Genomic DNA, 20926 nt, shown 5'->3' with positions numbered 1-20926 from the left:
TCTCAAATGCCACTAAAAATTACCAGACCGCGCCACAGGTGTTAACAACTTCGTCGCCGAGGGTGCACAGGAACTCGGCCACTTTTCGTTACAAAGAGTGAAAAGAAAAAAGGCGTCTTTCTGATGGACGCACGTGAGCGCCGACTGTCGCCGCCACGCTACCAACGAGGGGAGTAAAGGCCGCGCTTTAAAGCGACTGAACTTCAGTGGTGAGTCAGCGACGCGACTTTTGCCAGAAAAACTTGAGGAAAGCCCGGCGCCCCGGCAAGTTATTTATGCTCGACACTTTCGGAGACGTCCGCCTGCAGCGCAACTTCTCGGGCCAGTCGTTTCTTTGCTCGCTTGCTGCCGAGCTGTGCGACCGTGACACTCTTAAAAGCTGCGCACGCGTGTTCTTAGCCTGTAGACAATCCTGACGTCTGGCAGACAACGGTGCCTGGAACCGGCGCTCCGTGAACAACCACGCCATGTGCAAGTTTCTTCGAAACTTAAAGAAGGGCAATGAAGTGGTCAGGTTTGAATAGGCTCATTCTGCGCAGCGCCCAAGCGTGTAAGTACGAAAAGTAGGCGAGAGACAGGCACGATCTATCGGCCAACTTATATATGCTGTCTCGCCGACGTGGAAGACGCTCGTTCAGCTCAGGACATAAATTTCAATTCATTCAGGTGTGCTCAAACCAAAGGAATTTTAGCACGGAACCAAGACGAGCATCGGCTTTGCTTCTGTCGAGGATCGCGAGCTAATAACACAGGTATCCAGCTACTGATCAAGAAGGTGACTGAACCGGCAGGAGCTCCGAATGTGGCTCGGTATTTCGGCGTCGCACGCACTGAAGGCTTGGACGACGTGCATTTGCTGTGCTCGCACAGCCAGAAGTCCGAACGCAGTGCTCGAGCGTCGCGAATGCCCCTGCCCTGAAGGGTAGGCCACTCTCAAGAGGCCCAACCAACGACCCACGGTCGCGTCGACGTCAGCTGACGGAGACGCTAGCGCCGCTCGACGTCTAGCGCGCGCTTGCGATCGAAGCTCGTGACGTCACACGTTTTAACGGGACTCCGAAGCCGAGGCGGCGATCATGGCGGCGGAGGGTTGAACCACGCCAGCGGGCTCCGGCGCTTGGAAGTCGCTTGCTACCTTACTCCCACGCACGGGTAAGTCCCCGAGCGCATGATGCGTTTGTCTGGCTTCCCCGCAGCGCTTCGAGGATAGCGTGTGCGGACGAGAGCGCAGAGCGCTCAATCGAGGCTGTTGTATACGCGCACTTCATTTTGCGCACGGATACGGAAACACCGAGTGATTAAACTCTGCCGTATAGCAGCACTCCGTTACGAGATCAAAACATCGCGTTGCTCTTTTGAGGCAACGTGCACGAGGATTCCAATCTAACTCCTTGCGTTTTCTCGGATCTGCACCGTTTTTTGGGGCCTCTGCGGCCGGTTATAATGACGTGTATACGATATTGTCGTTGCGTCGTTTGATTCGAATTGGTGAATTTCGTATGCAAAAGCAAGCTCGAGCTCCTACCTGTTTGTTCCCTGCAAAGATATTGACAAAGCACTTAACGAGGGTTTGTAACTGAGGCAACGTCGGAACGCTAGAGTACGCTCACGATGCTGATCGGAACAGTCAAGCGATTTGTTTCTCGCGCATTCATTCTGCGGCTCTGCTTGTTGCTCCAACAGCACGCAGCGCCCGAAACAATTCTTTTAGCCTCTGCGATACGCTTCGTGAGCGATCGCTTAATCGAATCGACATATTAGTGTTTGTCAAAAATCTTGACCACATGCAGTGTCTTAATGTGGTGGAATATGTATACAAGGTACAAATGCATAAAATAAGCGCTGAGCTTTCTATTTCTTTATATCGGCATATTAACTCATAAATTGGTTTCGCGGATGATCTATATGCACCAGATTTCGCTTAATGTGGCGGGCACAGCAAGCAAGCTTATGCCATTGTTACCAGCAATGCGTATTGGTGGCAGAAAACAGTGCGATTATCTAACAAATATAGCTCATTAATAATTAAATGTCAAGCACATTCAGAAGAAGTGTCACCAAACCTTGCGATTTAAACGAATTGGTTTGGGTAACCCAACGAACAAAAAAAAATAAACTTGGACAAGTTCTGCAATAAACAAACATATGTTCAACTTTCCGTGACCGTTTTCTAACGGAAATTACGGGCTTTGTTAAAAGCTTGATGCAGCACGTGCATTGGATCTGTTGAACTCTTTAGTACTGTTCCTTCTATAATAATGCCTTATATATATATCGAGATAGATAGGTTAGCATTATCAAGCGAGAGCGAGTTTAAAAGAGACGTAAGCGCTGTTTTTTTTTTTTTTAAGGACGACATCAACGTCCGATTTTCAAGCTTTCCTTCGAGAGCTCAACGTGAGTGCAGCCAGTGGTCAATAAAGCGAGAAACTGCGAGGCTGACAGGCGTAGCTCATCGCTTAAACACCGTCAGTCTGCATTCGTTTGAGTCACGTCAATCTGATAGCAGCGCTGCAAGTGCCTCGTCAGAACGCCGGTCAGTTTGTCGGCGCATCACGCGGTGAGTACTACTCGCTCTTAAGAGGAAGCTTTGCCTCGCCACAGAACTTGCAACCACCGAATTTCTCGGAACTGTAACAGAGGAAATTGTGTGCCACGAGGTGTGCACTAGTGTTGCTGCTCATAATCATCCGTAAACCGGAGACACAAACGCGCTGGCGCAAGAGAAGGAAAGGAACCTACAGGAATATGTTACGGCAATCAGCACGTTTATCATGCACTTCCACTGACACAGGCTCGCGCTAGGGCTGACCAAGTGTTTGTACAAGTGTCTATAGAAGCCAGTATATTAAACAAGAAATATGTAGCATCAGAAGAGCCTAAGTTGATCGAAATGCTGATGAAATTTTACAAAGGAATGACTTAAGCTCCTGCATCCCAGGGCTGCCACTACGTCACATTGTTGCTCGGGATATTTGAGAAGGAGTGACGACAGCGAAAGAACAATGCTGCGGATAGTGATGAAACACTATTCTCAATACTTTGTGAGAAAGACTGCAACGATCATTATTTTGACGACGACGATTGTGAACGATGATCGCGAACGTTCTTACACTTTGTCGTACTGGTCCACAATATATCTTGACTTACATCTGCAGCGTCTATATATATGAGGCATTTGTTTTAGTTCCAAATTTATTGCAACTAACTGCCACCTAACTGGGTCCCATCCATGGGGCGGTTCGCGCTTTTCTCTCAACGGATACATCAACGTGCTTCCTGTCGATATTGCAATATGTCAGTCAATTTCATCAGCGAATCTGTTATGAGAAGCTTTTTTTTTTTAAATTGCACTTTCGTTTTTGAGCTTTAATTGTTGTCAGATTTGCCTTGAGTTCTTTTTCTTTCTGATGGTGTGTAATAAATCAATTCTTTTGTTAGCAGTTGTTAATGCCATTAGGTCTTCAACCTATCACGCCCCATTTTGGCAACTAAAGCCACTTTGCCGCCCCAGCTTTAGCAGCAGGTCGAACATCTTTTTTTACGCGGTGGATGCAGCGCAAAAAAAGATACGACAAATCCAGAGACCATACTGCACGCGCTGTCTTCTCTGCATGTGTTCCGGTGCTTTTGCTCTGTGTAATATAAACTCCTATACTGTCTTGCCCATGGCCAGCCATGCTATCGAGCATTCAAGTAAATGCATGGTGCTTACGCTAAGGACCTGATGGTTGTTGTTGTTTCGATCCCCCTCCCTTTCCAATTTGCACGTCATTAAATTTGCTGCTCTGCGTGCCACCGCACACGCGATCTTGGTTCTGGCGACACAGCGCGAATAATGACCGCGCACCCGGGGTGGTCCGCAATCTTCGCTGCGCGCGTCGCCGGCGGAAAGCGAGTTTCCGCTTCCCGAGGTTGGCAGCCTTTGTCGTTCGTCTCCGCCATTTCCCGATGCCGAGCAGCCACAGCGAGCGCGCAAAACAAGCGAGCACGCTAGCGAAGGACAGCGTCGGCGACCACGGCGAGCGAGCGGCGCGGCTGCAGTGCCTCCGCATTATGTTCCAAGAAACGATCGGAGCAATCTATCGGATTTCGATGCGTGGAGAACCATTTTCCCCATCATCGCTCTTGCGCAATGAAGAAGCAACACATTCGTGGACTACAATGTCCGGTTGGCCTTGTTCGAACAAAATGCATTAGGCAATTGGAAGGTAACAACGGCAGTTGGCTTTTTCTTTTTTACGCCTAGATATATTGTGCGGTAGGGCTATTCCCTAAGAAATTTCCCCCGAGTAATCGGGAACTTCTAGCGCACTAGTTAATCGAATAAAACTATTTCAGAATTTACGCACACGAGGTAATAAAATAAACAAAACGGGTGATATGTACAAAAACAGTGAAAAGGAAAAATTGCACCGTGCCACCTCAATCGATAGTTGCCTGTCAAGCTACCCAGGACGTAATCGAAGGTCGAGTTCAAGAAGCTTGTTAACGCTCCCTATGATGGAAGGAACTTCCTTTGCATATTGACAGTCGTGCCAGCTGCACCGAAGCGGCGCACGCATGGTGTTGGATTTTTCCTTCGATGTCTCGGAGTGCAGCGCGCATTGAGTGGTGGCAAATTGACGTTCACTCTTTTGTTCCGCTTCTTGCTGTTAGGCAAGCGAAGTTGCGACATCGGCGCAGGCGCTCAACTGATGTTAACCCTGCTACTCAATAATTTAATGACGATCAAGAAAGCAATCAACTGTAAATATTAATTAACTGTAATTATTAATTAACTGTAATTAATTGGAAAGTTATTCGAACAATCGGTCAGCCCCTCTTTCTTACAATGCTCAATATTCGTACGGCAACGTGACGTGCCCAAAGTCGTGGCCATTTTTCAACTCCATACGCCTGAAAGCATTGCCGAAATTTATTTGGAAGATAGTGAATTTGGACCCAAATCCTCAAACTAACGCGAAATGTGGGTTTTGCCTTGGTAATTGCCACGCATTAGTTTCAGGTGTATGGTAACTTCGTGGTCAGGGAGAGAGAATTTGTTTGAAAGAAGGCAGAGAGGTCGGCCTGAGCTAACGCGCTCTAGCCTGCTACTCTGCACAGGGGAAGTGGAAATCGGGACATAAAGCAGCGATGAGGGATGATGACATAGAAAGAGGGATGCGCAACGGTGAAAGCAAGTTCAACATTCTGATGATAAACATTCACAAAGCTCATTCATGAAGCCACTATATCGGGTTCCGTATCTAGTCTGTAGTCACCAGTTCAAGTGAGCCTAAAGATTAAGTCCTAGGACGAAGCTGATGTGTGGGCCTCCCCTGCGTGAGCAGCACAAGCTCCAAACAAAAGCTTTATAGCATGTAAAGAGGTGCGATATGCGGCTCCAGCACGGCGAGCCCCTGCAGGGCACTTTTAGCAGCCGGATTCTGGAGACCATCGAGAATCACGCGCATTGACTCTACCAGGTGCTTCAGCATTTTCTGTACACTTTCCTTGTCACTGTGTCCACATCTGCTTGCTTGCCCGTAGTGTCACCGGTTTCAGTGGCCCTATCATTCTTGGCTTCATGGCGTAGAGGACCACTAGGGACCGCTGGCATGGCCGTGGGCCTAGAGGGCACCAAATGCCATTCCATGTCCGTATCAGCCGCTGGAGATGGACGGTTGCCGCGTGCTCTCATCGACCTTGAATTAGCTGTAGGCGCCGTTACCGTCCTCGACGCACGCACAGGCAGAGGTGGTCGTGGCGCCTGTGCCCCGCTATGTACTTCTTCTGAAATGGCTTTTGTAACGCTCCTTTCGCGAGCGTTGGTCACTTTGGCAAACAGATTGAGCAGCCTCTTTACGTGAAGATTGGTCTCCTGCCATTTTTCGAAGAATACGAACTTCTTGTTTCATCTTTGGGCATTACTTCGAAGTTTCTTCATGAGAGCCAGTGCAGTTGGGACATTTAAATGAGGACGCCTCACAGTCGGTGGTATCAAGCTCTCCGCCGCAATGCGAGCAGGTGGCTTTACTTCTATAAACAGCGCTCACGTGTCCTATATTTAGACATTTCCGGCACTTAATAGGCCTCGGTACCAATGGTCGTACACGGTGTATCACGTAGCCCACTTTGACTGATGCTGGTAATGTGGAAGAAGCAAATATTAACTTGATACATCGGGAGGTCCCCAAGCGGTGAATCTTCAAGTATGCGCACCGATGACCTCAAAAGACTCTCGAGGTCCGCATGCTTGATTTCAAGCTCCTCGTCGGAAATCACACCAGTAGTTGTCTCACCTTCCCGTAAGTAACAAAGGAGCGGATGGGGATTGCGCTTAACTGTGGAATGGTCTTTAACTTCTCCAGTATTGCGGAATTTTTCACATCTATTGTCAGGATGTTCCTGCGAGCGTTGATCCTGATCGCGTTGATTTGCCCATGGGCCACACTTTTAAGATATTTGGTTATAAACTGCCTTCTGAGGGAGTTCATGCTGTGTGACGTCGAGAGCGGAACGTAAGAAACCATGAAGGATTCCTGCTCACTCTGATTCGATGAAGTCCTCGTCTCAGTCGACATACGGCACAATTTCTTCATACGGCGGCTCATGGCTACGGTGTACTCGCTGCCAGCGTCCACGGCTTCTGGCGTTGAGCTCTTCCAGGAATCGAGCTGGTCCGAGCTTCCAAAGGCACGTCGTCCAAAAATGAGCGATGAAGCAGACGACTGACCTTGTTCAGGAGGTCGTGGAAACATCTTCTTGCTCATCCTTGATGAAATGACTCTCACGAAAGTGGCAAAAACGTAAAAAATTGCATAACAGCGAGAGGCCCAGAGCACCAGCGAGCTCTGGGCACTTCTTTGTCTTCCTCTCCAACTTCGTGGTGAAGTGCTAATCCAACTATGCAACTAAATCATCTGCCATACGAAACTCCTCTTCGCATAGCATTTCTTTGTTTTCAAAAGTACCGGTTAGTGTCTAAACGTTCCATCAACGCCCTCTGTTCCACGCATGTAATATTATGTAATAAAATATCTTGTTAGTAGACTTCGCCAGACGATTGTTGTGAAGGAATCCCATCAATGTAATGTGTACGATTTATTAGACCGCATACTTAAGCAACTCATCTAATTATCCATTTCCAATAAGAACTACTGCCACTTGCAAGGGCTGATAAAGGATGCCCAACGTGGTGTCGTGGTGCGCTGAACTCTGGATAGACGTCGATGTTTCAGCTGAAGTGCACGTCCTCCAAAGCAACATTGCAGCTCCATCTGCGTTCTTAGAATTCAGCAAAGATTGGTACATTCGTGGTAGCGACCCTCCTGACATTTTACGAACACTATACAGGAAGAACACACCTCTGTCCCACTGCAACAAACCCCGCTTTATCAAATCTTTAATCTTATGAAGTGTCTTCGCCTGTTCACACCACCGTTTCCTTCCGTGAAAGCCTAGCCGCTGATTACCTCTGTTGGTAATTTTGCATAAGTCTTCTCAATCTGCAATACCAGTCTTAGTGAATTCTTCGTTTGTTCTTGCAAGCTGCCGTATCTTCCGCTGTCTTTGGTATATACGTGAATCGCTGCTTTCTAGTGGCATCTACTGTTAAGGCTTTATTTAAATTGTAGCTTCATTAATGGGAAGCTGAAGCGCATTAAACAAAAAGTGTGCTCTCAGTGAATTATCATACTTTTTCACCCCCTGAATAAAAAAAAATTGTTTACCAGGACACAAGTCGCTGCAAGTCACTTTATGCTAGCAAAAAAACGCGGAGCCGCGTCTGTGGGAGATCCCCCTGTCGGTTAACGGGCTCTGATAAGGAAGACGATCGTGACGTCATCGTGGGTATCGACAAAGCGCGTGATTCGAATGGAGCGCTCACGTGACCCCCTAAAGTGTTGACTTCATCCTCGCACCCAGTTTTCCGCCGCTACGCTTGGCGCACGCGCAGATGAGAAGGGAGTGGGGGATCTTCGATGAAAATTTAAACGGCGATTACTTCGCTCCTACGCGCACAGTTGAGAATCTCAACTTCAGGAGCAGATGATACTTTGGCAGCCTGCCAGATTACCGTAATCTTCAAATTCTAAAACCTCTTCAGCGTCCCTCTAAGGTCAATACTGTTCGATGCAATGGGTCGTCGTGCTGTTTCAGCATACTTCTATTCCAACTCAGAAACAGCTTCCATAATAAGGCCCCCGAGATGAAGTTGTATATTTTATTTGACTTTCAATAAAGGCCCAGCAAACTCAAGCGCTATTCCCACCGCTGCATAAACATTACTGTCATTGCACTTGCTGTTTGCGAGGCATTCAACACGACCATGCAATTTATTGATCCCGCCTGCTGTTTCTGGGCAATAAAACGCCTTACGATGGCTTGAGAGAGAAAAAAAAAGAATGAAAAAAAGCCATGTGAGGAAAATGCCACCACATCACGGAGGCAGCGGCACAAAAAGAAAAAAAAGAGAGAGAGAGCGAGGGAGAAAGCAAGAAAGAAAGAAAGAAAGCAAGAAAGAAAGAAAGAAAGAAAGAAAGAAAGAAAGAAAGAAAGAAAGAAAGAAAGAAGGGAAGACAGAGGGGCAGGCGTCGAAGCAGCGCGTCGATCGTTTCATGCCACCATGTGCTCTCGCCGGCGGAACATGCGCATCATCTGCGGGTCTGCGAAGATCCTCGCTGGGACGAACCGTCGCTTGGGTGGGTACTGGGACACCTGGTTGTGTGAAAACGAGAAGGACGGGTGTCGCTTTCAATAACGCTCCTTTTAAAACACACCGTACCTTGTGAGCGAGTTCTGCCCCAATTTTTGTATTGACTATCTGCCGTTCGCACGCGATTTTAAAGACAGACGCTTTCTTGGCAAGTTACCCCCACTGTCGTGTATCGGGTACAAACATACTGGCCTGCAAACTTTACACGGAGCTTTCCCATAATGTCTCACTGCAAATTCTATTCTTTTTGTCTCCAACCTTGTAGTTCTGCCTCGTTTCTTTTATCCTACAGCCGCTTGCTGTCCATTGTCTTAGAAATTATACCGTGAGAACACTTTTAAAAGTGTTTTTCAGTTCAGCAGCCTTAGCATCGCTTACTTATGAGTAGAAATTATTTCAAAAGAATGAATTCTTCGGTTTTACGTGCCGAACTACGATCTGATTGTGAGACACTTCGTAGTGAGGGACTCCAGAATAATTTTGGCTGTACCGGGTTTTTAACGTACCGCTTAATATCTAAGCACCTGAGTGTTTTTCGATTTCGCCCCCGTCGAAATGCGACCGCCACGGCTGGCATCGAACCCGCCACCTCAAGCTCAGCAGCGCAACGCCACAGCCATTAAACTACCCCTGTGGGTCTGGCGATTTTGTGAGGAATGTGCTTGAAACAGTACACCTGCACTTTAGCAACTTTTGTATATACACTCCAGGCGCATTTTCAACGTCACCGTCGCGTGGCGTATCAAGTCAAAATGCGATAAAATCCTGGGGCGCTCCGCACGCCGTGTGCTGTAAGGGAGTGGGGAAGAGTTAAAATTACGAACGCTGCTTCGTGTAGTTGCCTAATACTTTGCTATCACTATCGCTACCTTTCGGGCGAAACTGCAATTTTTTATGTTCTTTTAATGAAAGGTTCATTGGTTTTGTTCTGCAAGGCCGCAACATGTGTTCAAGCAAAGGTCGAGCTCCGATTTACTCTGCCGTGCGGTACGTGCCATGCAGCATGTCAAGATGACAAAGCTGGTTTGAGCGAAGGGTAAGCGATCACATTCGCAAGGGCGTTCTTACCGTATAACGACTCGCGAGTACGGGGCGAAAATCAGTCGCAATAGACTTCGTAGGCACGCCATTCATGAAGGGGGGGGGGGGGAGGAGTGGGGGGGCTCACGAGAATTCTTTATTCTTATCATGAACATTCTTACGAGAAACTAGAGAAGTTGTGGCAAACTAACATTGAATGTTAGTGCTAAATAAAAGATGGAATCAGTGGTAAGTAACTATAACCCTCTTGTTGCCTGTGCATCGAGAACACAGAAACAGAACAGCCTCACTAAATAAACATGCGAGTCAGTGTGTGCTGAAGCTTATATAGTTGCTAAGCTAACGAGACGGTTGGAAGCAGTGCTTCTTCGACAGACATGCTGAGTTTGCTAAAGGCTGACGAAACACGGATTCTTCCTAAAAAAGCCGTTCATCCCCGGATCGATTCTGCCGGAGCCCTTTGTTTAAACAGGCAAGTGCGCGGAGGGAACTACGCAACTCGCGATAAGAGCATGTCACCGGGACGAAGCTCGCAGAGGAATTTTTTGCTAATACGAAACGAACGGGTACTCATGGAAAGGACGAACAGGCGTACTGCGAAATAGGTTACGGGAATGACAAAATAGTGGACTATTTGTAAGTTGGTATGATTATTGCAGAAGTTACTCTTTGTAATATAACGCAAAGAACAATTGACGCTAAGTTCTGTAAGTGAAGAATAGATCAAACAAGGAATTAAATGGTCGTGTTGGTAAAGATGTGTACTTTGCATGTATGATCAGAACAAAAAAAATTGTAGAGTGGGATATTTGCGATAAACTGTGTTCACTACATTGGTTTTGGTTAATGGCGTGCTTGAAGAGTTCACGAGTTTCTTGAAGGCATGGCTGAAAAGGGGAAAATATAAAGTAAAAATAAAAGCTATCTTCGTGTTTACGTTTAACCAACATCCTTCTGGCTTTGATCATTTATTGACAGAGAAAGTCTTTCTAGGGGGCTCTTAGTCCGAGTCGTCGTTGTCGGAGTCAAGTTCGGCGCCTGCACGTGGTGCTGAACGTTGTCTGGATGCGTTAACGTGTTGTTGTGGCCATGGGGTTTAGCTCACTTATGTTCTCCATGCCAGACTCCGTTGCCACTGTGCAATGCGGGTTGACGGTCTAGTCAGCTCATACTGAACAACTTCAGACGAGAAGGTTTATGGCCATTTAGTGCAAAATGGAAGTAAAAACGGGAGGGCACCAGGTGGTCGCTAACTTTCGATTGTTTATTCTGTTTACTAGGACATCCAACGTATGTATAGATGTGTGCGCTGCGCAGCATGCTAAAAACTTCGAACGGGCATCACAGAACCCTCATCAGGCTCTCTCCGAAGGAAGGAGGGCAACTGACGAGTAGCGGATACACGGCAGAACTCGCTTCCTTAATACGAAAGGCCTCTAACAATTATCGTGCCGCTGCGTCCCTACATCAACCCGTTACGACTGCTATATGAAATAATTGAGCGAGCCTCATTTCCCTCAATTTCTTGTATAAAACACGAACTACGCTTGTCTAGTGTATTAATGATACAGTCTCACTAACCATTACTAACTCAATAAACTAACTGATTAAACTGATTTTTTATATTCTAGGCAATTGACCTTTCGCAAAGTGTTGAAAGCGGGAAATATATATGTTTGAAGGTAAAGTTACCATGAACATTGTTATCTCTTTCTGAGTAGAAAGTAGCCTCAAGGAAGAAGGTCACAGGGACGTTCCATGATAACAATTTCGTGCACCGCTCTATCATACGTACGCTGTTTGAGCTTCCACCCTTGCAGCTCTCGCAAATACATTAACGAAGGTTTTAGTGTAGGTGTTATCGCGCTCAATGTGAGTTGCAAGACGAGAATCCGCTTTTTTACTTTCTTATTGTGTGCGTGTGTGTAGGCACTGCAATGCTGCCCGAAGAAGCAGTGCCCGCATGGCAGCATGGCAGCACCTACACAAAAATATTGCTCATCACCGTTCTGATTACTGGTAGAGTACCCAGCTTACAACAAAAATGGCGCTTGCCATTTTTTTTATTATTGAGACAATCGACGGGCGTATGCCGGTGTTGGAACTCGCATTGAGCGCGACAGCACACCTTTACGACAAGCTGCGCGGTGGGCGCTGTGTAGGCGCACCTGTGCTCGTCGACGCCTGCAGAAGATGGGCAGCAGCGCCCCCAGGAGGCACGAGATGCCGCACACGATGGCCAGCACCAGAAGCAGCAGGCCGTGACGCAGGAAGAGGCCGTAGCAGGCAGCCGCTATCCCGGTCTCCGTGGACGAGGATGTCGGGTCCGTCTTGTTGGTGCCAGCTGTCGCCACTCCACCGGCTGCCGACGAGACCTTAGCGACGTTCGGCGACCTCCGGCTGGACGCCACTGAAGAATTCGGCAGGCCGACCGCCGCCAGCGCGCCCTCGCCTTGCAGCTGCTGTTCGGCGGACTGTGCCGCCGACCGTACGCGTAGCACCGGTTTTGATGGAGACGGAAGCTCAGGAGCTGCGCCACAATAGGTGGTCTATGTTCTGCTCGCAGCCGAACACATCACATGCAGGACTGTCAGTCATTCCTATTAGTGCTGAGTAAGCTCTCGTGGAAGTAACTGCCAACCACAACCGACACGGAAAAGATGCCTCATGTCGGTGCAATGCGGGCAGAGGCCCGACTTGTAGTCTGTGCAGTTTGGTGCTCTTTATATGTGCGGTATTGCACTCGGCTAATGCTAGTGTGCGTGCCAGAAAGCGAAGCTGCCTTGCCGCGTCTGTCTCAGAAAGTGGAATCGGGATGCGGTGTATACCTGTGACGTCCGAAAATAGGAGCAACATAATTCAACAGCACGAAACATCTTAGGTCGTGTTATGAACGATATGAAAAGGGGTTAACCGAGGGGCCCGACTTTTGTGCATCATATCATGAGAAGCCAGCAAACAAAGACGCCAAGGACAACATAACGGGAATTACTTGTACTTAATAATTGAATTAAAGAAATGATGAATTAATGGCAATGAAAGTGGACGAAAAAACAACTTGCCGCAGATGGGGAATGATCCCACGTCTTCACATTGCACGCGTAAAAAAATTATTGAATTCAGTAAAGCCTCCTGCTCTCCCCCGATGAACTGCCCCAAGAAATGTAGTGTCTCTTCAGCGCCCTGATAGTCGTAAACAAGTGTTCTTTAGAGCCCTTGAAGTTTTATACTTTGTGAACTGTTTCATATTGCTCTCGAGCATCAGATGGATGTTCGAGATGAACCCTATTGGAGCACCTGCTGAGCTAGCAGGCGAGGAAGGAGACGGTCTGCTCTCGTGTTCCTTCTTCGTCTTGACCTCGCTGTGGCCGACGGGTTGTAGCACGGGCCGGGAGCTGTTCGTTCTGGTCACCTCGAGGACAGCCACCTTTTTGTGTCCGGGGTCAACGGGTACGGCCGAAGATGTCGTCCCATTCTTCCTCTTTCTCAGCGTGCCCTCTCGTTTGGAGGCGGACGGGCCGGGCTGCATCAGACACAAAGATTGCTCTCGCAAGCTGTGCAGCGTCACGCCTCGTGCAGACCGTGCACGGTTGCTAAACACGTATATAGATTTAGGCGCTATCACAAATATTGTCCAGTCGATTTTTCGCCTGGCATGCTGCCACGCAATACATCCGTTATAAATGCAGTATCCGAGTTCTTAAAGACATTGCTACAGCCCTACAACTATCCCATACTCGGGCGATCGGACCACGTATTCAACGGGGACGTTTTAATCAAGCCGAGCGTCGAATGTTCGGTTTTCACGTATGCAAAGGCGTAATGTAAACCATAATGTAAATGTACACCATAATGTAAACAGTCCGGCAACTTACGTGTTTGCCCTGTTCCTTCTACTTTGCTTTTGTAAGCGTTCGGGAACACATTTACTTCTGGCTGAGTTGTTCAATATCGGCGCCACTACTGGCAGGTTTCGGCAAATGTCAGAGCCGAGCACATTCACCGGCACACTCCCGGGCGCAGGCAGCAGCAGAGGCCTTAGTGCTGTACGCGCGTTGAGTGCGATGTGTCTACGACCCCCCGCGCAGGGGCGTGAGGAGACGAGACATCGAAGCGGCAAAGAGACGGCTGCTTCTACGAAGAATGTCGCAGGGCATCTCTACTGTGAGCGTATAGCTTTTGAGTCGCTAAGTGCAGGTCTATGAACTTGTCTTGTCTTATGACAATTAACAAGGTGATTATCATAACAATTAGGTTGTTATGGCACTTAAAGGAGTTTGAACGCGAGCTCGTAGGTGCGAATCCATCAAAGAAAACAGCGCTAAAATCATGAACGCGAAATCACTCGTCCTATCTTCTTTCTTTCTCATCCGTGTTTTTAGCGTTGTTTTCTTCGGTGAATCATGGCAGGTGTACAGCAATTACGTTCGCCATGTGCATTACAGGCTAGTGCAACTGCATTGAAACGCGATGGGGTCCACATAAAGGAAGGGCCAACACTTGCTGCTAAACAGACGTGCACAAAGAGCCAGGGGCGTGAGTGATCACTAGAGGCACGATATGTTTCTTTTTGTTCATGATCCTTGCCTTTGGATTTGTCTTCGTGGCGGCAAACATTTTCTCATCAAATACCAAATATGTCAAAAATAAGTTCTTTTGAGGTTTACATGATGAGAATTACCTGTGCACATATTGTCACTCCTAAACGTCATGGGGTCGGTTTGGTCACCCAGGCTTGTAGCTCGTGGCGGACAAAGGCCGGTACGTTTGTGTTCGGACGCGAGATTTATGCATTGTTGAGGCTTTGGAACGTAAAAGAAACGCGAGTAGTGGTACATCTTCAGTCTGCCTCCACGACGACCTCCACAGCTATTCGCGTATCAGTGTATTCATTTCTGCAGTGCGTGAATATGCGTAAACAAGCATGTTGCTGGGTTAACTTGTATAGTAGGATACAGCTTTAAAAAACAGCAGTTAGCAATCAAGGCACACGGACCACGCGAGGTTGTTACTCCGCGAGCCAATCACAGAAGCAAACAAAATCGTCGTCATGCGACCATTTCAAAATGGCGTCGTACTTCATACCACCGGAGCGTCTGCTGTTTTTTGAAGAGTCTTCTCATGGGCGGAAACGATGAGGTGTGCAACAGACATGGACAAAGTGAATGGAGTCTGAGCATTTCACTCTTCATGAGTCCGAGGTACGGTTCATTTCGCTGCTGACCCCGCTTTACTCATTAAACTTCACGGCCAACTGAAGTGAAACTTTACAACAAATAGTTGCAGCGAAGCAAGCATTTTATTTCAGTTGAGTAAATAATTAGGCTTTCACAATTCCACTATAATACACGAGTGAAAACGTACAAAATTACGCGCTTATAATTTTATTTTTGTGGTTACCGCCTTATTTAGGCAATAGGGAAAGTTCGAAGTACGAACTATTTGCCGCCTCGCAGAGGAACAGTGGCTGGCGGCTACGAGGGCGTGGGCGGTGCTTCACTGCAGACTTGACTTGTGTTCGACTATAGGCCGGCATTATAGCTTGAGCCTTCGAGTGTATAGCGCTAGCTAGGACGTCGTCTTTGCACGACGATTGCCTTTGTTGTGCGCAGAAGTACTGAATCTTCTGCAGGAAAAAGGGTTCCTAATTCAAACCTTGCTATTTAACTGCGAGTGAACGGCACCGGGGACCGCGTTCACATAACTTCTCTTAAGGATAAGGGTACTTGGTCACTGGTCCACGTTCGGGCATTGACCCCTAAAGACAGCACTTAGCGAGTTAAAGAGACGATCGCCGCAGTGGTGACAAAGCGAGGGAGAAACGTAAGTAGACTTCTGTGAATACCGGCCCGGCTCTGTGCCTGCGAGTTTTATAATGAGGGTCCATATTCCCAAAGCTTCTCGTTCGTAAGTGCTCTTTGCCATTGGTTATCATGCAGTCTTCGCTGATGCTATATGCAACATCAGTAATGACCACAATTTTCTCTACGAACAATGTTAGTGTAAGAGGTTATTGGGAATACAGCTTCGTGCATGATAATCTCGAGCACCGGATTATCATCTCGTTTAATATTCCTTTTGTCACCATAATGTAACACTGCAGCGCCCGCCTATTCCATCCATCTAACGTGATTCTCCAGCCTACAATGCCGGTGTTCAATTAAAGTTGATAACAATGCAGCTAAGTTCAGAAACAAAGTGGCTATGGCATTGTGCTGCTGATCTCGAGGTCAAAGGTTCGATCTCGGCCACGCAGCGCATTCTGATGGCAGCGGAATGCAAAATGCTCGTGTACCGTGCAGTGAGTGCCAATTAGTCCAAAGCGCCCCACTACCGCATGTCTCATTATTAGATCATGGTTTTGGCAAGTAAAATTTCAGAACAAATTTTTTTTCAGCGAAACACGCACGTAATTACAACATTGACTCATCTCGTGCATTTACGTATATGCCCGTTATATCGTGATAGCAACGCGTCATTCCGTGATACTCCACTACGCTACAGAATACGTTAGGCAAATTCGCCAGCGTACAGGGCATCATCGCGTGAAACCGTTTCAGGACACTCGAACTGCGTGAATAGAGTGCCCTAGAAGTGCTTTGGAACCGAAATCAAAAGTAACTCCCTGCGACGCTCACTTCAGGTCTGCTTATTGTCTGGTTCAAGCACTATGACACCGGCAAAGGATAATTATGCCGTTCGCCTATGTCCGCCTCGTGAAAAGAGCAGTCGTACATCGCAATAATACTTTCATTATTAGTTTACGACACCTTCACAGTGCGTCGTTTCCGCGCTGCGTCCGGTTTGCTATCGCGCGATTACCAACGTCGCGACAGGCGCGTAATGTACAATGGCGTTGAATTCTTCGATGTGAACCAACCTCCTCGACAAATCGCGGGAGCGGCAGGATGATGCCGCCCATAGAGGAACCCGGCGCACCCAGCGGCACCAGCTTGATGTCGATGGCCACGTCGACTCGCGGCGAATCGGCGGACTCGTTGCGGCTCTCGTTGCTGGCTGCCTCAGCGCCGTCGACCACTGGACCGGGGATCATGGGACCGGGCACCACAGGACCGGGGACCGGCCCGGCGACCATCGGCACGATAGGCTGAGGCACGAGCTCGTTCATCACGCGCTCCATCATGTCGACCATGCTCAGGAGCATCGGCGGAGCCTCCGCTGCGCGTCAGCGAGTGTGCAAAACGCTCCTTGCTTTCGGGTTCTCCTAAAGAGGCTTTGCATCACATAGCGAAGTTACGAGACTCATCGCGCATGCAGGAGACACTTGTTCCAGGAATCTCGCTCCAACAAAAACTCTTCAAAAGCGTTTCGTGATAGTTACGAAGTCCAAAAAAATACCGGCAGAGATCACCTCGGGATGACTGTCGATGTTAATGCGATTAGAATTGAAGCAAGGTGGCGCCACACCTTGCTGCCACTGCCGATACACATAACGCGTGAGGCGTGTACTGCAGCCAGGATCCTCTCTCGCCCTTCCCTCTGGAGGCGCAGCGCCATCTAGCTGCTCTGCCGCAAAGTTCGTGCGTGGTGCTTGTCTGAATGCATGACGCGGGTTCAATTCCGCCCAGCACTGGATGCATTTTAAACAATTCTTTATGCATTGAAAAGCGGCACATGTCCATTGGCACATATCCAGTGACACACACAAATCGGCGTGTAAGAGGCTCATTGGAAAGCGGCCCATACTCAGATGCATGTATACCCAGTGATTCAAACTGGCGTGAAAGAGATTAGATACAAATACATACCGCAAACTAGGTGAAGTAACCAAAGTCTGTTAATCGCAGTAAAAAACAAACTTTTTGTGTTTTGAGGAAAAGTTCTGTAACTATCCGCGGCTCCCGCCCCCCCCCCTTTTTTTTTCTTTTGTACTTTTGAAGATGCGACATCTTTGTTTGAGATATGTTGATCTCACCGTGAAAAATCTCCTTGTAAACCAGAAAACCGCAAGAAGTAAAGACTGGCTTGAAGTGTGCGCCAGCTAGTCGTAACGTCATGACCTTTGGATAACATGTGGTCAGGACTGGTTAATAGTTTATCAACAAACAAGCGTCGCATTTAGTTATAAAGGAACCAAAGCCTCACTTGGGTAGTTTAGAAAAGATCTTCCAGAAAGAAGTATGAATTGAACATACAAATATACACTAAAATCCGTGACGGCGTACTATCGAACTGGCGCTGCAGTTAGAGGATCGAAACCTTATGATTCATTTTCGTATTTTCGTCGCTATCGATAATTTTTCCGCTAAATGAATGCGAACCGATGGCTAAAAAAATATTTCCCCAAACTGAACTCTCTTAACGCTGCTCTTATTGTCCCTTTAGGTCGGGTGCTCCAAACGTTGCAAATTGTATTTGAATCCGCTCTAGCAACATAGCTCAGCTGTGTCTGTGCGAGAGCTTTACACTACGCTCTTTGACAAAAAACTTTCCTCAAGGTGAGGCACTTAACACGACGCAGCAGCACAACGTAAAGAGATGCGCAGCGCTGCGGCGAGGGCCCGTCTACGTAGTCAGAAGAGCGAGACGAAGGCAGCTCAAGCCATTGCTGATGGATCATCAAACAGACATTGGCTGCGGCTCCGCAGCGTTACAAAAAGAAGCGGGCTGCGCAGAGCTAGGTGAGCTCCTGCCGCGAAGGGACCACCTGGCTGCTCGAACTGAAAGGCTGGACGCTTTTCAAGTGAGAGCAGGCTATTACAGGCATAATACAGAATACACAAGGATAAATAAAATCCTTTAAGATAACGCAGTTGCGGGCTGTGACGGCACTGTTTATTCACACAGCGCGGCACGCGGGGATGGCTGTTCGCTTGTGATGTACTTCTCCCCGTTCCCATGCCGGCCTACAACTGGTGGCGCACACTGCATACTATATGTGAAATTTGTCTATAGTATCCTTAATATAAATATTTATGTCACAAGGATCTTCTCGTCATAAGCAACATTAAAAAAATAGCTTTGGGCTTTTCTATGTCACACAAGTGCTTTAGGTGCAACACAGCCATATCTCTCTGAAAGAGACGTAATACGTGACAGTGCCCTTTGACCAGAGTTTGAGCTCAACATGAGTGCTCTTGAACAGCGACTAGAAACTCATTTTATACTCATACTGAAAACTCAAATAAATATAGCTTTCGTTAGATACATATACAGCGTTAGTTGCAATTATGGCTGCCATTGCCGCAATAGAGCAAGGATAATGTAAAGAGTTCAATATCAAAGCACCATGTTCTTTTTTATTTTTGTGTGTGCCCCAAGTGTTTCCTATTTCAATGCACTGGAATTGTCGGGTTTCCAACTGTTTCCCTTAAAACCAGACCTCAACAAAACTAAAAAAAAAAACAATATTGCGGGAGAAAGCTGCTCCTGATCAACCTCCAGCCAGATCCCGGGAAACCATTAAGGCGCGATCGATTAGAGCCAGGGAGCCCGCCAGGCTTGTAAACACTGCGATTTGTAGCATCCAATTACGAAACGGCGTTTCTTTCTCCATGGGGCGTTAGCGCAGCTCTCTGTTGTCGTGTGTGGGCGCGTGCGCCGCCAATCTTGGCGGGAGCGCTTTTCGTTGAAAGTCAGAAAAACAGCGAGCGCCTTCTAAGCGGGCGGAATCGCTCTTGTAAGGAGACTATCTGCCTCAACGGTAACAGAGCGTCTTGCTACAGTGTGGCCTCAGCTGCAACATGTCCCAAATCGACGTCGTGTGGGCTCGGTAATACGTCTCAGTTTTAAAGATGGCAATGCTGCTTGCTCACGCCTTCATACACTGGCTGCCACCAATTGCATGCACTGCGGCCAGCAGAGGCGGAAACAACAGCCGCTGCTGTGGCTCACAGAATATGACGTACTGCTGCGTGGAGGTGGTCGCATTCCGAAGGGGGCGTAATGCATAAACGCTCGTGTACCGCACGTTTATTCCACTTTAAAGAACCCTAACTAGTCAAAATTTACTAGGGAGCTTTCCACTATGGCGTTTATCATAGCCCATGTGTTCCTTCGGGGAAATGAGCAGCATTAATAATAGTAACAGTTATCATAAGCTTATAACACTGGGCTTCGAGCCTGCCACATGTTGCACGGCACTACAGCGCTTGACGCGCCTTCCGGAGCACTTGCACCGCGCGTCACCTACTTACGCACGAATGGAGGCGGGTCCGGGATGACCTCCATACGGCGCAGTTGACCGGCGGCGGGCGCCGCAAGCAGCAGCGACGGGAACAGAAGCAGCAGGGCGGCCATCGCGGACGAATTCCTTGGGCGCGCGCACGGAATGCACTTCGTCCCCTTCGTCTTCTTCGGGCGCGGCGTATCAGGCACCGCGTGAGCTCATTAACGCAGACAGACAATCGTCGGAACGTGTCAGGTTTAAGGGGAACCGCCACGTTTCCATAAAAGAGACGTCTGAATGTTTTATTGCTCGCCAAGGTGGCTCAGTAATGGCGCTCTGCTGCTGGCCACTAGGTTGCGGCTGCGATACAGGGTAGCGTACAGGGAGGGGGGGGGGGGGGGGCAAGCTGGTGAGTGGCGGTCGTCTCTCTTACCTCCTGAGTTGCAATGGGACACTAATTGAACCGCCGTATCACCAATATTTGATGTCATAAGAAAATTACCTCGACTCTAAAACTACGTCTCTTAACGGCGCAAGCTGTGCGCTCACGATGATTCAACAGTATGTCACCAATGGCGTAAGTGTTGTGATAATTGATGGTCACACTTTTCTAGTTGAGGCCCACTTTCATTAATGTCGACTTCGATGTCGGACCTGTGAGCGCCTCCTCCGTGCACTCGACTTACGCTTCACGAACTCTGGATTGCCCGGTTGTATTCCCCTCGGTAACATGACTTCTTGAGGTTTCGGTCACTCTCGCGCGGAGTATGCTTTCGTTCACTCCGTCGAATCATGTGACGCTGTACCATCTCACGAACACTTTATACCTGTCTACCAATGGGTCGAAACTGAGGAAAAGACCTATACTCAGCGTTCCCTCTCATTTCATTTTTGCCCCTTTTGGGCTCCCTGTAATACTACGCGAGTACCACGGCCCAAGTAAAGAAATACGGCAGCACATTATATATATATATATATATATATATATATATATATATATATATATATATATATATATATATATATATATATATATATATATATATATATATATA

At 47.9% G+C, this 20926-nt stretch overlaps 2 protein-coding genes across 3 annotated transcripts in view; one reads left to right on the top strand and one right to left on the bottom strand.

The window, feature by feature from the left end:
* Nucleotides 1-451: 451 nt before the first annotated feature.
* Nucleotides 452-20926, top strand: part of LOC135898538 (anoctamin-7-like) — a 117270-nt gene continuing 96795 nt past the window's right edge. The window contains exon 1 of one of the 2 annotated variants that reach the window (XM_065427539.2): nucleotides 452-1152. The gene's annotated coding sequence lies outside the window, so the exon portion shown is untranslated. Of the gene's footprint in view, nucleotides 1153-2498; nucleotides 2561-20926 lie in introns of those variants that run through there. The other variant, XM_070534594.1, reaches the window with a different exon arrangement.
* LOC135898537 (uncharacterized) lies at nucleotides 8303-20059 on the bottom strand. Its single transcript, XM_065427537.1, has 5 exons — nucleotides 19900-20059; nucleotides 16623-16921; nucleotides 13040-13265; nucleotides 11911-12272; nucleotides 8303-8703 (listed from the first exon to the last, which is right to left on the bottom strand). Exons 1-5 carry the CDS (start codon nucleotides 20000-20002, stop codon nucleotides 8602-8604), a joined length of 1092 nt encoding a protein of 363 aa, XP_065283609.1. The 5' UTR covers nucleotides 20003-20059; the 3' UTR covers nucleotides 8303-8601.

This window comes from Dermacentor albipictus, chromosome 2, assembly GCF_038994185.2.
Source record: "Dermacentor albipictus isolate Rhodes 1998 colony chromosome 2, USDA_Dalb.pri_finalv2, whole genome shotgun sequence".
Classification (NCBI taxonomy): Eukaryota; Metazoa; Arthropoda; class Arachnida; order Ixodida; family Ixodidae; genus Dermacentor; species Dermacentor albipictus.
Note: the sequence above shows the minus strand (reverse complement) of the source record. Positions and strands in the feature narration are given on the sequence as shown.

Excerpts from the sequence above, each read along its gene's own strand:
- LOC135898537 (XM_065427537.1), bottom strand. The coding sequence starts at position 20,002 with ATGGCCGCCCTGCTGCTTCTGTTCCCGTCGCTGCTGCTTGCGGCGCCC. Across the intron at positions 16,922-19,899 it reads GGACCCGCCTCCATTCGTGC|CGGAGGCTCCGCCGATGCTC; the intron begins GTAAGTAGGTGA and ends GCTGACGCGCAG. Across the intron at positions 8,704-11,910 it reads GCAGGCGTCGACGAGCACAG|GTGTCCCAGTACCCACCCAA; the intron begins GTGCGCCTACAC and ends TCACACAACCAG.